Genomic DNA, 12,048 nt, shown 5'->3' with positions numbered 1-12,048 from the left:
CGACGTCGCTTCGACGCCGCGCAAACCCGACGCAACCCCTATTGATTCCTGCGTGGCAAACGTCGCGCGCCTGCTCGTTCGCGAGGGTGGACGGGGGTTACTTCTCGGCCAGAAAGAGAGGCAGAAAGAAAGAGAAAAAGAATCAAAGGGTGAACGTTTGGCTGCATATTCTCGTCTCGCATTTACTACTAAATATATCATCCAATAACATCGGACGTGATTTTTACATTAGAGAAACAAAGTTAGAATTCAGTAATTGTTAAATAAGAATTAATGCGCTAGTTTTGATTTTTATCTGCCTCAAACTCTTTCGAATGATTTAATTGCTTTTAATTGCTATGTTTAAGTTAAGATAATTGCTTACGATACAATAATCTAATTAACAGCTGATGTTCCTTTTTTAAGTAGGAATTTTATTACAAAACAATACGATTTTAAAGAAAAAATATATAAACACTTATATGAGCCACCGCAATAAACAAGGTGTGTATTTAAAATTGTAGTTAAACAATAACTTTACAAACAAAAAACGTAGACGTTTCGACTCTGGGTTCGAGTCTTCTTTAGTGCATAATTTTATTTTAGTGTAATAAAATGATCGTCATACTTAATTATCAAATATTTACGAAATGCATTGTTGAAACTATGGGGCGTCTGCATAAATGCGCTCTGAGCAAATGTGGACCAGGTCTCCGTTCAAGCATTTGTGGATCTAGCGAGTCACTGGTCGATATACATTGCGCAATGAAATATTTATCAGCGGGGCGCATAAACTCTCGGGAGTTTACACTCGTATCTTTAGGAGTAGCGTGGAATTTGCAGTGGAGAACGACACGGAGCCACTATATAAAATTCCAGAGAGGCGGCTGTAAATATTTTACAGTCATCTTGCAATTGATGTTTTGCGTCCGCGTATTCGTGCAACAGTAAAGATTTATCTTTCGTCGGCGTCTCGATGATTCATTAAAAATTTTGTGCCAACTACGTCAAACCATACATTTGTGAATCATAAATCGAGTGTAAACGCACCCGTTCAATCAATACTAGGAAATAATGATTTTGATAAAGTATCTAAAAATCTAACTAAATATAGATTTAAAAATAATTTTTTGTTAAATCATCAAAATTTGGTAGGACGTGCTCATACTGCTAGATCAGTTGACAAAATTTTTGATACCATTGTTTGTTATGCTTGAATGTTTTATATAATTATTTTGATGATCCAACAAAATTATTTTCAGATCCAGCTAATTTTTTAGTTTAGCAAAAAAATTGTTCTTTTTCATGTACTATCTTTAATTATATCAATAAATTTGCAATTTTATTTCACGACACTCTAAAATAAAGTATAAAACGCGATTAAAATTAAGTAACATTGAAACCCACGATTAAAAGTATAAGTATAAAATAATAATATAAAATATTTTTTATTTTATGACAGATCTATATAATAACATTTTATGAGCAATTTTAATAGTCGTAACAACGTTTCAATAGCAATAAATTTCCCTGTTGGGATGTTATTAAAATTAAATAGCACCCTAATTATATTTTACGAATGCTGTTTGTGACTTTGCCAACTGCGTATGTGGAGGACATTTTTCATTCTACAATTTTTCGCAACTATTTGTCTCGCATTCGCCCCTCGTTTCTAGAATCACCGATCACCTTTTTCATTCGTGCTAAGAGGTCGCTCAGAAATGATCTTCCTGTTTGCTGTGTTCGATGAATTATCATTATTTTCTTGCGAAAACTTTCTGCGCAATTGGTCGGTTCGATCGATTAAAAAATATCAGCCTATTTTCTCGAGACCACTTGGAGAGCTTTAAAGGAAAACATGTCTCGCGAAAGTGAAGCAACAGGCGAATCTATCGACGTTAAAAGACAACAATATAACACGAAAATGCAATAAAATGTCAATAATAATAAAAAGCACATTAAAAATTTTCAGCATAAAAGTATAATGTGAAAATATAACAAATTGTGTAATAAAAAGTGCACGCGAAACATTTGCGAAATAATGATTTGAACGCGAATACAACTGTATGTCTTTTTAATAAATAATATCTCTATTTGCAGTATGTAACACGATCGTTCGATTGTGAATATTAAAAAGCAAAAATCAATGTATTAAACATATAGATATAATTTGAAACTGTGGTAATTAAACATGTCTTTATTACGGAGACTAGACTGAGTTTCATTTGTGAAATCTCGAGGAAAAATTCAGGCAATACGAAGAAAAGAAATCGACAATATCGACTGCATATGACCTAGTAGCCTTTGCAGCGAGGATAGAAGACAGAGGCTAAATTCGTGCTACCCAGCATATCTCATTTAAAACTCCCTCGTTTGATTTCATAACCGACCTCTTGCCGACGACATATCGTCGCTGATAATTGCGCTATTCCTTTGCAACTTCATCACCATATTGCAGCGAAGGATGTCTCGTGTCACCGACATACGAAATGATGGATCCAGCAATGCGGGTAACGTAAGATTGCGTTACGCTCGCGGTTTCACGAAGAGGATCTCCGAATCTCTCTATTCTCAAACGATTTTGTAGCGTCGTCATCAAAATCGAAAAATTTTACGGCACGCTCGACAACGAGGTTAACGAAATCGGTGGTGAATTAAATTGATTAAATAATAAATAGTTACCAGTGTCCCGAGAACGCTCGTGAGAGGCATCCCCTTGGAACTGGCTGTGCGAACGCCTCCTCTGCGAACGCGTTCCGATAAGGGAGTATCTCCGTCGAGGATCGAACGATACTCTCAATCTCGCTTAATGCCGGTGAAACACTTGGTATAATTTACTGAGGGAACTGCGTTGCGGCAGTTGATAGTGGTAAGTGATAGACCACTCGTAATGTGCTGCATCTACTTTCCTCGAGAGTGGGAGTACCCTTCGGGCGTTCGAGCTTTTATTAAACAGTCTCTTTGTTTCGGAGCAGAATCCGGAGAACGAAGAATCTCCTTGAAGAAACTTCCTTCCCTAGATAGAAAATTGCCTCTCCAACTGACCCCTTCTTTGACGTTTTGATATTTGCAAACTTTTGCGGCCTCTATAATTTTACACAGCGTGAACTAAGCATCTTGTATTACAGAAATGTTGTTTTACGATACTATTGTAATAATTTATATAAAATTAAAAGAAGAAAATCTCTCTCTTGTCGATGTATTCATATTACGAGCTCTATAATTATAATATTATACTTAATAAATATTTCTGAAATGTGCAGACTTTTATCTGATTTTTATAGCAAGTGTGATTAAGCATATAAAAATAAAAGAATAATTTACAAATAGATGTACAAATAAACAGTTTTGGTATCAATATATAATTGAAATTATGTTATCAATTTAATAGTGACAATGTAATTTAAAATAAGTAAAATCCTGTAATTATATTTTATATAAATATTAATAGTTAATAATTGGTAATAAGTATTATAATTATATATATAATTTGTGTTAATTAATTAATTTTTTATTATAATTAAGAAGTATATTTTTCAATATTATAGCTTTTTTCTCTGTCAATTTAGAATATATATCCTCTTTTTTTTACTCGTTTAAACAAATAAAAAGAAATACTGCGCTTTATTTCAGAAATTTATTGCAAAAATAAAAGTGTACAGTGTCGCACCTCATTTATTGGAAACTTTGCAATTCTTGGGTGCGCTTCTCGTTACCGGTGCTCGCATCAACCCCCGTGGGCTCCAATGACGTCACTGAGGAATACATTCGAAGACCAGCGCCACTTGCCGCTAAACGGGGGTGAGCCAACACTTGTCTTCAACCCCATGAGAAGATTTATCCGACCAATGGGAATCGCTGATGTTGCCGTGCGCCGCCCAGCCACGGCGAGATCGTCATTGAAAAGGACAAGCGCAAACGGGGAGACCGAGGTCTTAAAAGGACTTTAAGGATGGTACCGGCACACTGTTGCTCGTCTCCTTAAAGACAGCAAACCGTCAACCGGTTACGAAACCGTCTATTGCGTAGCGCGAGATATTAAAAAATAAATTTTGCCGATAAACGCGTGGAATTAAAAAAAAAACTCATTACTGTTCCGCGAATTCATAAAAGTCATTATGAGTGGGTCAGGAAAAAGTCTTCTCGGAGTGTGGCTGTATAGAAGAGGCGAAAGTTGGGCTGTCAAGGAAGGAAGTCCGCTACATAAATCACGCGACGTATGTTGTACATTTGATTAAAATAAAAAACAGACAGAGATCGACGATGTGATTTCAATTAAACAAACATTATGACGAGTGAAACATTATGAAATCGCGTAGAATAATTTAAAAATTATCTTCAGATCTTTAGCCATTATTAATTCTAAAGAATAATAATCCTTCTGATATTAATTGATTTTATATAATTTTGTAATATTTTAATATTGCAATATCAATTAATTTTATAATTATAATTATATCTATTATAACTGACTATAAATTTAACATATGTCTACTTTTAATCGCCAACGTTTTTCTGTCAGAATAATTAATTCAATTAGAGTAAATAAAAAAATTGAATTTTATAAAAGTAGTGTTTCAAAATCACATTTATATGACTAAACATAAAAGTTTAAGACGAGCGTTTCATTAAGTAGACATGGTCTCTCGTTCATTCAGATCCCCGAGAATGAGAATAATCCGACTAGTGATAACAAGAATTCCGTGATATTTTCTTTGAAGAATCAAGTTGGTGGTTTGGCACGGGCCCTTCAAGTATTCCAGGTACGTTTTATATTCCCCATTTTCCATATGTCCGAATAAAAATCGGACCGAATGAGCAGAAAATCTTAGAAACAGATAACTAATTTGCGATAGAAGACAGTTGATTGTAAAATTCTAAATAATAAAAACCGCGTAATTCAATTTACGAGTACATTTCGAAAATTTCGTGAGAAGAGAATACCTTTTTGTCGCGCGAAGGATTTAGGTATAAACGTCGTGCATATCGAATCGAGGAAGTCACAGCGCCGTGGATCTGAATACGATATCCTTGTGGATGTCGAATGCGACTCGAAGAGGATGGAGCAATTGATGAAGATGCTAAGTCGTGAAGTAGCGGCTATCAATCTTGCCCATTACGAGCAGATCGGAAATATATCACGCGCGCCGTCTCTTTCGACCGCGGCAAGCTTCGGTGAGTCCTTCACACGGAATAAAAATTTTGTGTTAAATTTAATACATATCACGTATCCTAAATTTTTATCTTGTATCAATTTAACATAAGATAAATATGCTTGAAAATAAAATTAAAAAATTAACTAAAAATAATGTGACACAGAAAATTGTATATTTTTTTTCACTAAAGTGAACATTTATAATATGTTAAATGAAATGTTGAAAAATGAAAAATGTTGAATATTAATTTAACTATAGTTTTAAAGTTTTGGAAAAAACTGTTTTTTTCGCGTATACGCAACCATTTTTTTACAGAAAGAAGAAAATGTGACAAGTTTTACGAACACAAGTAAATTTTTTCAATAAATTTTGTACTTATAAAAAACTTTAAAAAATACATGGACAAAAAACCAGTTTTTTCCGAAATTTTAAAACTATAAATTTAATGCAAAATAATCAAATAACACAATCACATTATGTAAAATCAACATTTATTTTAAATATTCAACACAAAAATTTTAATAAGTGTAGGTTTTAATCCAAATACTAAATATTTTTTTATTGTTTAATAATGAATATTAATAAGTTTTTCATTACAAAAAACTGGGTTAAACGCAATTCCGATATCTGTATATATTGTTACTCATACAACTTAATCAATCGTATTCCGCTAATTGCAACTTTGGTCAGGAAAACGCTCTAATTTTAAACACAGTAGTTATAATTTATATTTCATTATAAATTTTAATTCATAAATTAAGAACCGTAAATTCAATTTCAAATAAACATGTAACAATAACTAACATAATTTGTTCATTTATTGCTCAATTGTAAGTCAAATAATTATTTAACAACAATTTAATAATTTTTTAAATAGTTTCATCATTGTTTATTTACTTATTTTTATAATTAACTAAAATGTTATAGAAAATTTTTTTATTTTAAATTCTTGTTTGTTTTAACTTATAAAATAAAGTATACAATCGCTCTATTCATTAAAGAAGAATAAAAAGAAGAGATATCAAATTTTTTCACATACGTCACTGAGTTTATCGTCGTTGTAACTTACACCCAAAGTGTTCTATCCTTTTAGCGAAGACTAAAATTGCAAGTTCGATAGAATTTGTATCAGGCTTTTATCGCCGCACGATTTTTATCACTTACATCTCTCTCAAACCTTTTGTTAATGGAATATTTTACAAGCAACACGCAACGAATTTAAAGATTTTAGTGAGGTAGACATGCCTTGGTTCCCGCGGAAGATATCGGACCTTGATCGGGCGCAGAAAGTTCTCATGTATGGATCTGAATTGGACGCGGACCATCCCGTACGTTTACAGCATGATTTCGTGCATGTTACTACAATTACTTCTTCTCGTGTTCGACCGCATGCTTTAACAAAACTATTCAACGGTTGTAGGGTTTCAAGGATACTGTATATCGTAAACGCCGCGAGGAGTTTGCCGATATTGCTTACAATTACAGGCAGTGAGTAAAGTATAATAAAAGGATTTACCCGCAAGAGTTTTTTTCTTAATTACGAAAGCAACGTGAAATGTTTTAGTGGTCAACCGATACCGAGAGTACAATACACGCCGGAGGAAATTAGAACCTGGTAAGTAGAATCTTCTTCTTCTTTTATACAACTGCGTCGCATTCGTAAAGTTCTTCATAAAAACCCAGATAGCGCTTATTGATCTATATATGTTTTATAATATATATGTTTCCTAAACGTATAAAATGTTTTATTGTTTAAAAAATGCATATAAAACTAATTGTGTACTACTTGAGAAGAAAATACATTTTAATTTTTAGGTTGTAAAAATTCGAAGAAGTATTAGGGTAATCATTCCAACTACCGTTTTGAGTACACAGTGGTAGTTGATATGCCTACTTCGTAATTTTTTTTTAATATTTAATAACATTCTTTTTTTAAATGTTCTGAATATTGTTCTTTGATTATTGCCGCACATGCCGAACATTGCCTTTTAAATACTGTACTCAATATTGCCACTCATTCATTTATGTTTTAATAGTAATCTTAATTTAACGTTAAAACAGTTTTATACATAACTTTTTCACACTTTTTATTCAAACATTATGATTGACAAACGCAGCAGAAATTGAGACAATTACTTTACCAAATGTAAAAAATTTCAAATCTTCAAAAATCGAATTTGCAATATTTTTCAAAATAGAAAAAATTAGAGAAATAGAAGAATTAAGAAGAACGCTTCGCTATTATAAGATTCGTGACGTATCGTAAGTCGCGCAAACTAACTGATGTCCTCTTTCGAAACACGGTATACAACTTTTTCTCATTAAGCTTCGAACAGAACTGCGAACGTGCCTCCGTGTACATGAAGGCAATTGGCATAGATAGAAGAATCATTTTCGTTTCTCTATACTTAAATTATAAATTTGCTTGGTCTTCGATGCAAACTCCCATCTTTCGAAACCGATTCGAAACGAGAAAGTCAGTTTGCTCCTTTTCGCTCCCTGTCTCCTTCTCGTTCCATGTATCTCTTTGTAAAGTACAAATCGAGGTAAGATTGGCACACGTTGAATGCACCCTTAATTGCGTCAATTTGATTTATCCCGGGCGTGGGAAGAGATCGAGGAGCGACTCGGCTAATGCAATCTCTCTGACTTGCAACGACGCATGAAGCAAACATTGCCGCTTCGACAAACTTAATCAAAACGAGAGCTTTTTGGTAAAAGTCAAACGTCTAAATAATTTAATGACTATCAATTCGTCATTTAACGATGCTTTAATAATTGTTAAAAAAAAAATATAGCGAAGTATATAGCAAAGATTAAAAACGCTTTTAACACATAATACGTAAAAAATTAATAAAATATAAAAAACATATAATATAACAATAATACAGCAATATAAATTTTATGTATCTTAGGGGAACCGTTTTTCGCGAATTGCACCAACTCTATCTAAAATACGCGTGCAAGGAATATCTGGAAAATTGGCCAAAGCTAGTCAAGTATTGCGGATACAGGTACATCTAATAAATATATTTAATACGAAATTCGTCCGTAATTTTACTAAAAAATAATTATTATTAATGAACTATCAATTTACAAAAGTAGCATAAAATATTCAACATTTTTATCTTAGAGAAGACAACATACCACAACTGCAGGATATAAACATTTTTCTGAAGCGTGAGTAAGACTGTTACGTAGCAGTTTATCCTTTTGCGGAAATAATAATATGTTTAAATGAGAACCGATATATCCGCAGGAACGACAGGATTTCAACTTCGTCCAGTCGCGGGTTATCTGACACCGCGGGATTTCCTCTCCGGCCTTGCTTTTCGAGTTTTTCACTGCACACAATACATTCGACACTCTTCTGATCCATTTTACACTCCGGAGCCGTAAGCTTTTTCGCAAACGTTCTCTGTAAAAGCGCGAGCAACGCGTTGTAAACCGCAAAACAAATATCGATGACGAAATATATCCAGATAGCGACTGTGTCTGTATTGTCGCTCGCGATCATAACATCAGTATTAAAATCATTGCTGTCAAAATTCGTGCTGTTGTCATTATGTAGTAATTTATAGAATCATACATTGTTGTTTTATCGTCAACAACGCTAATGTAACTTTGATACTGCTAGCTTGCCATTAAATCGCTGATACACATTATACAATATTGCTTGCTTTAATGTCGATATATTCGAAGACAATTCGAAAATTGTTAAAGACAAATATAAAACAAGTTGTCAACATCACTTTGTGCAATTTTGTTTAGACACGTTCGGTTATCTGGGTAATTTTCAGCTGGATTCTTTTCCCTTATGGTGCTATCGGCACGATTTTTAAAGTAACTGCAATTTGTAGAGATTGCTGCCACGAATTACTGGGCCACATGCCGCTGCTTGCGAATCCGAGCTTCGCGCAATTCTCTCAAGAACTCGGTCTGGCTTCTCTCGGCGCGTCGGATGATGATATAGACAAGCTGGCAACCGTAAGTCTTTGAATGTAAAAAAAATATTTCTTTTCTCTTTTGCACGCTCGATTTCTGTCTTTCCAGCTGTATTTCTTCACGGTGGAATTCGGACTGTGCAAACAAGATGGTATGTTGCGCGTTTACGGGGCCGGTCTGCTGTCATCGGTGGCGGAATTGCGACACGCGGTCACCACCCCTGAGAAGACCATGAGATTCGAACCGGATATCACTTGCAAGCAGGAATGCATTATCACTGCGTTCCAAAATGCGTACTATTATACGGACAGCATAGATGAAGCGAAAGAGAAAATGCGGTAATCATCTTCTCTTGTTACGCTTTAGTTTTCGTTCCAAGAAACATCCTCCTTCTCTTCGAATTCGAAGAAGAACGAGCGTCGTCGCTGTTTGTATCTGTTTGCTACTATCTTGCCGTTATTATATTATCATTAATATTTTCTAGTGCGTTCGCTAATCAGATTCAACGACCCTTTGGAATACGCTACAACCCTTACACTCAATCGGTCGAGGTATTGACGGATGCCCAGAAGATCACGGCGGTAGTCAGCGAGCTGCGGGGTGATCTTTGCATAGTGTCAAACGCTCTGAAAAAGATCCATGAGCAGGACGACACAGTCGACGTCGAAAGAATAACGAACCTGCTGACGCACGGCATTGAGCTGCCGCAGGACAACTCGTCATCTTCGGACAGCGATCAGGACAATAGTCCTAACGCTGAGGAGACTCATTCTCAGGGAGGGCAGCAATCGCGTCGTGATAAAGATGTCACCGCAAAGGATTAAATGATATCATCTGTAGTATTGCTCGCCTATTAAATCCTAAAGTGTTTAAAAAATTGGCGTAAAATTTAGAAATAAATTCCTTAACGCAGAAGTGTCTCATTGCTGTCTCATAGTTTTACTGTCGTAAAATCTACAATTCTAGATATGCACAATCTAAAGATATAATTATTGCGAGGAGCAAACCCCCATAAAATATTAAAAAACGCTGTGTAAAATAGAAAAAAATAAATTAGGAAAAATAAAAATTGGAGCATAAGTTGTACGTAAAAGGAGAATGACAGAAGTGTAAATAAAACTGTTAAGAATTGTCAAATTGGAATAATAAAATGTAAAAAAAGCGTTTTAAAAAGTAAATGTCTTTTTTATGTTCCGTTGTTCCAATTTACGCTTTTTAAAAGTATTTCTTATGCTTCTGTCATTTTTTTATCTTTATATTTGACTCACTCTTCAATCTCTATTTTTATCAAAGATAAAGAAGCAAATTATCTCTGTTTATCCGGTTTGCTCGTCTAAGAATAAGAGTATATGGGTAAAATAAATAATCAAAAAAATTCAAATATATGTATAAAAGAAAATAATTAAGAGATATCAATATTACAATCAAATTATGTCATTTAAAAATATACCTTAGAAGGAATAATTAGGAACTAAAATATTAACTGTGGGTATAATGAAGTAAAACGTAATGTTTTGAGCAAAGATTCTCTTTCCAAAGAGCAGAAGAAGATTTTATGAATTTAATTTTCAGCTTTCAGTCATTTCATATACAGTCAACATTTTCGGCTGTAACTTTCAATCCCCCCATATAGTACGTATAAGTACGCTTTGATTCTATTTCTGTTAAATGTATAAACAAAATATTATGTAGAATGTTATCGAGATCTTGAGATGTATTGTAATGGGATTTAAAAATATATGTAAAATAATAAATCTAATTAGTCGTAAAGTTGCACCACATTCACGTATTGTTATTATATTTCTTAAATTTTATTTATTTTTTACTCTATAGAAACAATTGTACAAATTATATAAGATTATATCTAAGATTTTTTTATTCTATAATTTCTGATAAAATGTTAAAAAAATTTTTTAAAGTTAAAAGAAATTTTTAGAAATTATATATAGGGTTACTGCACCAGTCAATAAACAAATAAAAAATTAAACTAATCAATGAACATATAAATAAAATTTTAATATAAGTACATTTTTAAATAAAAAATGATATTTTAATAAAATGTTTATGAAAATTAGATCATAAAAAATACAATTAATTCGTAATTTATTATTTTAAAGTTTTATTATTTTACTACTTTTCTAAACATAGTCATTTACTGGTAATTGTTCAGCGACTGATGAAATGAACCTATGAAGAGAATATTCCAGAATATTTCAGAATTTACATGTATAAAAAATTCTGAGAAAAGATGTAAACTTTCTGATTATATCAGAAAAGTGTTCCATTTCACCTTATTCTTTTTACAGAATTTTTAGTCTTTTCTTCTTATAAATGTAATTCTTTTATGAAATATATTAATTCTTTACAAAATACAATAGCCTGTTAATCAAGTTAATTTTGATAGATTGCAACCTTCATCAATGTGTGTAATTTACAATATTTTTCTATCTGGTTACATTTGTGAAAATTATTTTGAATAACATACTACTGTTGTTTTGTAAAAAATTAATTTTTTTTTATTATTACGCGATTATAAGAAAAACAAGATTTAAGAATATTAAAAATGAAGAAATGTAAAAAATGTGAATAAATAAATAAAAAAGATTTAAGAAATATTAAAAAATAGAAACATTTTAAAATGTAAAACAAAAAATAAAACATATTAATTAAAACAGGAGCAAGTTAGATTGATTGTTTGTGTGCTGTATAACTGGTGATGTAATTATAGATTTTTTGATTCTTTTTGATTTGTAACGTAATAAGATTTTCCCGGTTGTTTCTAAATAACATTTTCTGCAAGTGAAACTGCGTTTCTTAACTATTCTTTTAATATTCTATGTATATATCGAGTTTCAAAAAATCGTGTAGATTTATTCCTATTATCAGGAAATAATATTTTAAACATATGTAAAATTGTGTATTTTACGACAGATGATTTATCGACAGCAAAATGGATGTTAGCATGGAT

General features: G+C 32.6%; 1 protein-coding gene across 1 annotated transcript; it reads left to right on the top strand.

The window, feature by feature from the left end:
- The first annotated feature begins 3,909 nt into the window (after positions 1-3,909).
- LOC105194454 (tryptophan 5-hydroxylase 1) lies at positions 3,910-10,839 on the top strand. Its single transcript, XM_011159363.3, has 12 exons — positions 3,910-4,196; positions 4,638-4,742; positions 4,941-5,154; positions 6,360-6,463; positions 6,556-6,623; positions 6,700-6,750; positions 8,051-8,149; positions 8,269-8,315; positions 8,395-8,530; positions 8,996-9,122; positions 9,189-9,418; positions 9,565-10,839. Exons 1-12 carry the CDS (start codon positions 4,098-4,100, stop codon positions 9,902-9,904), a joined length of 1,620 nt encoding a protein of 539 aa, XP_011157665.1. The 5' UTR covers positions 3,910-4,097; the 3' UTR covers positions 9,905-10,839.
- The last annotated feature ends 1,209 nt before the right edge of the window (positions 10,840-12,048 follow it).

This window comes from Solenopsis invicta, chromosome 9 (genome assembly GCF_016802725.1).
Source record: "Solenopsis invicta isolate M01_SB chromosome 9, UNIL_Sinv_3.0, whole genome shotgun sequence".
NCBI classification, from domain to species: Eukaryota; Metazoa; Arthropoda; class Insecta; order Hymenoptera; family Formicidae; genus Solenopsis; species Solenopsis invicta.
This window is presented reverse-complemented; position numbering and strand designations above follow the sequence as displayed.

Coding starts and splice junctions, on each gene's coding strand:
- LOC105194454 (XM_011159363.3), top strand. CDS start 4,098: ATGAGTGGGTCAGGAAAAAGTCTTCTCGGAGTGTGGCTGTATAGAAGA. Junction 6,624..6,699: donor ATTGCTTACAATTACAGGCA/GTGAGTAAAGTA, acceptor GAAATGTTTTAG/TGGTCAACCGATACCGAGAG. Junction 8,316..8,394: donor TATAAACATTTTTCTGAAGC/GTGAGTAAGACT, acceptor ATATATCCGCAG/GAACGACAGGATTTCAACTT.